At 37.1% G+C, this 2996-nt stretch overlaps 1 protein-coding gene across 1 annotated transcript; it reads left to right on the top strand.

Moving 5' to 3' along the window:
• Positions 1-1088: 1088 nt before the first annotated feature.
• LOC131626785 (STS14 protein-like) lies at positions 1089-1827 on the top strand. Its single transcript, XM_058897620.1, has one exon. The coding sequence runs from the start codon at positions 1137-1139 to the stop codon at positions 1659-1661; it is 525 nt and encodes a 174-aa protein (XP_058753603.1). The 5' UTR covers positions 1089-1136; the 3' UTR covers positions 1662-1827.
• Positions 1828-2996: the final 1169 nt, after the last annotated feature.

Genomic DNA, 2996 nt, shown 5'->3' on the forward strand with positions numbered 1-2996 from the left:
TTCCGACTCCATGACTAGGAAATGTGGAGAGAGTGGTTCTCACCCTTTCTTGAACCGTGGAGGGGTTCCATGTTTTAATAAGCGGGTGAATGATTAACTAGTTCATACAGTCCAAACATAATATAGGCGAGTTACAAACTATAGGCAACTTCAGGCGACTGGTTGTGCAACTTCAAGCTACTTATGATGCTAGTCTTATGCCCACCCGACACTAGTAACTTGGACTTGTCTTTGTTCCCTTTGAATCATCTTCTCTTAAGCGTAGTAAAACTATCCTAATACATGATTAATTATATAATTAATTAATTATATTAATTATATTAATTTTAAATATAACTTATATAATTAATATATGGCTTAATATATGTTTTAGTCTCTTAACTAAATTTAATGTTTCGCTTTAGTCCCTTAACTAAAAAAATATTACAAGTTAGTCTCTTAACTTCACTTATGCTACAGTATTTGGTCCCTTCAGTCAATTTATGGCAATAAAAAAATGTTAAGTTATGGTGACGTGGATGTACAACAAGGCTCAAGGTCCAAATGTGACTAAACATTTGTACTATAAAATAAGGTTTTAGTTCCATGGTTTTAGGGATTGGCAAAATTTTACTAAAACATGATTCTTGAAAGATATTAAGCAAGATATCGTAACATCTAGATCAAACTAAGTCAGCAGAGTATGAACTTACAGTGAAGACAGATGTTCAGATAGATGTCGTGACTAGGGGTGTTCGAAACCGAACCGAGCCAATAAAAAACCGCAAAACCGAATTGAACCAAACTGAAACTGCAAAAAAAATCACATTTGATTCGGATGCATTTAGGTCATTTTCTAACAGAACCGCACGGTTCGGTTCTGTTTGCAGTTATATACTAATTATCAAAATATAATAATTAAATTATATTTAAAAATAAAATATTCCAATATATATTTACTCTTTTTTAAACTTTCAAATTAAAACTCAAATCACTATACATGTGCTGAATGTCTAACCATGACAACTCCTATAGAGCAAATTGATGGTTTATTCTAAAATATTGTTTTTTTATACGCTTTAAGATCTCTTCTCTATAAATAATGGGACTTTAATTAGTCACACACATCTAGATCGACAAAACTAATTAAACTGAAAATGATTCAATATTGTCAGTTACTGTTTCTCCTGACAGCTCTCGCCACATTCCACGTGTCCACCACTTCAGCCGCCACCCCACCGCCGCTCTCAGCCACCGCAAGGGAGTTTCTAGAAACCCACAACCAAGCAAGATCATCCGTCGGCGTAGCACCACTCACATGGAGCGAGCAGCTCTCCAACATTACCAACAAGCTGGTCCGCTATCAAAGAGACAAAATGGCATGTCAGTTTGCCAACTTAACAGCCGGAAAATACGGCGCGAATCAGCTTATGTCACTCGGCGCGACGGTGACGCCACGCATGGTGGTTGAAGAGTGGGTAAAGGAGAAGCAGTTTTATAACCATAGTGATAACACGTGTGTGCCGAATCATAGGTGCGGGGTTTATACGCAAGTTGTTTGGAGGAAGTCGGTTGAACTTGGCTGTGCTCAAGCTGTGTGTGGTAAGGATGGAAGTGGAACCAGTTTGAGTATTTGTTTCTATTCTCCACCTGGGAATTATGTTGGAGAAAGTCCTTATTGATTGTTGTTGTTGTAATTGTAATGTTGTTATGTTTCTAGTGTTGTTCTGTTTGATTTGGATCTGAACTTCATGAATTGTAACTCTTCCAAATTGGTGATGGATATTTCTTCAATAAAAAAAGCCCTAGTTTGCGGATCTTGATCACAATCCTGCAGATCTTAATATTTTTTACTAAAATATTGTCACGGTTAAATTATGGATTAAAAGACTCTCTATTTATTTTGTTACAGTTAAAATGCGGTTAATCTACAAGGTCTTCAAAAATTTGAGACGGCTCTGGAGATACAACATACTTGTAGAATGTTGGATGTAACGTCTTTACACTCCGTTGTGGTCTGCACCATACAATAGCCGTTGTGAATCCAGTAGGGGAAAAGCACAGTGAAGATTCTGTGTCTGAGACACAAGTTGTAGTAAACAAGACAGATTTTGGATTCATTTGAGGCAAGAAGGATTGAATGGGATCCACATCGTGAGGATGATGATGTATTATTGATCGGAGTCATAGTGACCAGCGGTGAAGAGAACCCCACAAAAACACAGATGCACCTCTCAGTGCAAACACAAGCCATTAATGACATTTATTATTGGTAGCTTGGTAAGTAAAACAACCATTTTCTTACACCATAGAATGGGTTGGGAATTGGGGTACCTCAGATTTCTTTCACCCTACCCTACGTAAACTATTGTTTTTACTTTTTGAGTAAAAGTTTGTATTTGTCTTCACCTTCAATTTCCAGTGGAAAACGATTTTGTAATTCAGTGTTTAATCATAGATCATAGATAGATGATAAAAGACATTATTAATTTACACGTGGAGATGCCTCTGCTCAAATAAATGAAACAAATGTTAACTATTGGTAGCTGGCAATTTGGGCTATCGAATCCGCTTCGGGTCGGCCCGTGACGGGCTCGGGTCTTTGGCAGACCGGACGGGCTAAAATTAATGTGTCTAAGTCCGGTCTTTCACGGGTTTCGGTTATTCGGGCCGATCAGATTATATTTAATATTTATTTTTTAAATTAAAAAATTAATATACCATAATAAAAACTAAAATGTATATGAATATTGAGTATTTAAAATAATATATTTTAACTACATGCATAATATTTAAACTAAATCATCACATAAATATACCATTTCAATTAGGGATGGCAAACGTGCATACCCGCCCCGTTTAGCCCCGTCCTGTAAAAGCCCGCGAAGAAACGGGGCGGGACGGGGCAGACATATTTGAGAAATCGGGTCTATAATCTTGTCCCGCCTCACAAAAAAGTGAGGGCGGGGCGGGTAAAGCCCGCGGGCATTGAACTTTTTAGATTTTAAAATAGTAAA

The sequence above is a fragment of the Vicia villosa genome, unplaced genomic scaffold (genome assembly GCF_029867415.1).
Source record: "Vicia villosa cultivar HV-30 ecotype Madison, WI unplaced genomic scaffold, Vvil1.0 ctg.000321F_1_1_1, whole genome shotgun sequence".
In the NCBI taxonomy this organism is placed as follows: Eukaryota; Viridiplantae; Streptophyta; class Magnoliopsida; order Fabales; family Fabaceae; genus Vicia; species Vicia villosa.

Coding starts and splice junctions, on each gene's coding strand:
- LOC131626785 (XM_058897620.1), top strand. CDS start 1,137: ATGATTCAATATTGTCAGTTACTGTTTCTCCTGACAGCTCTCGCCACA.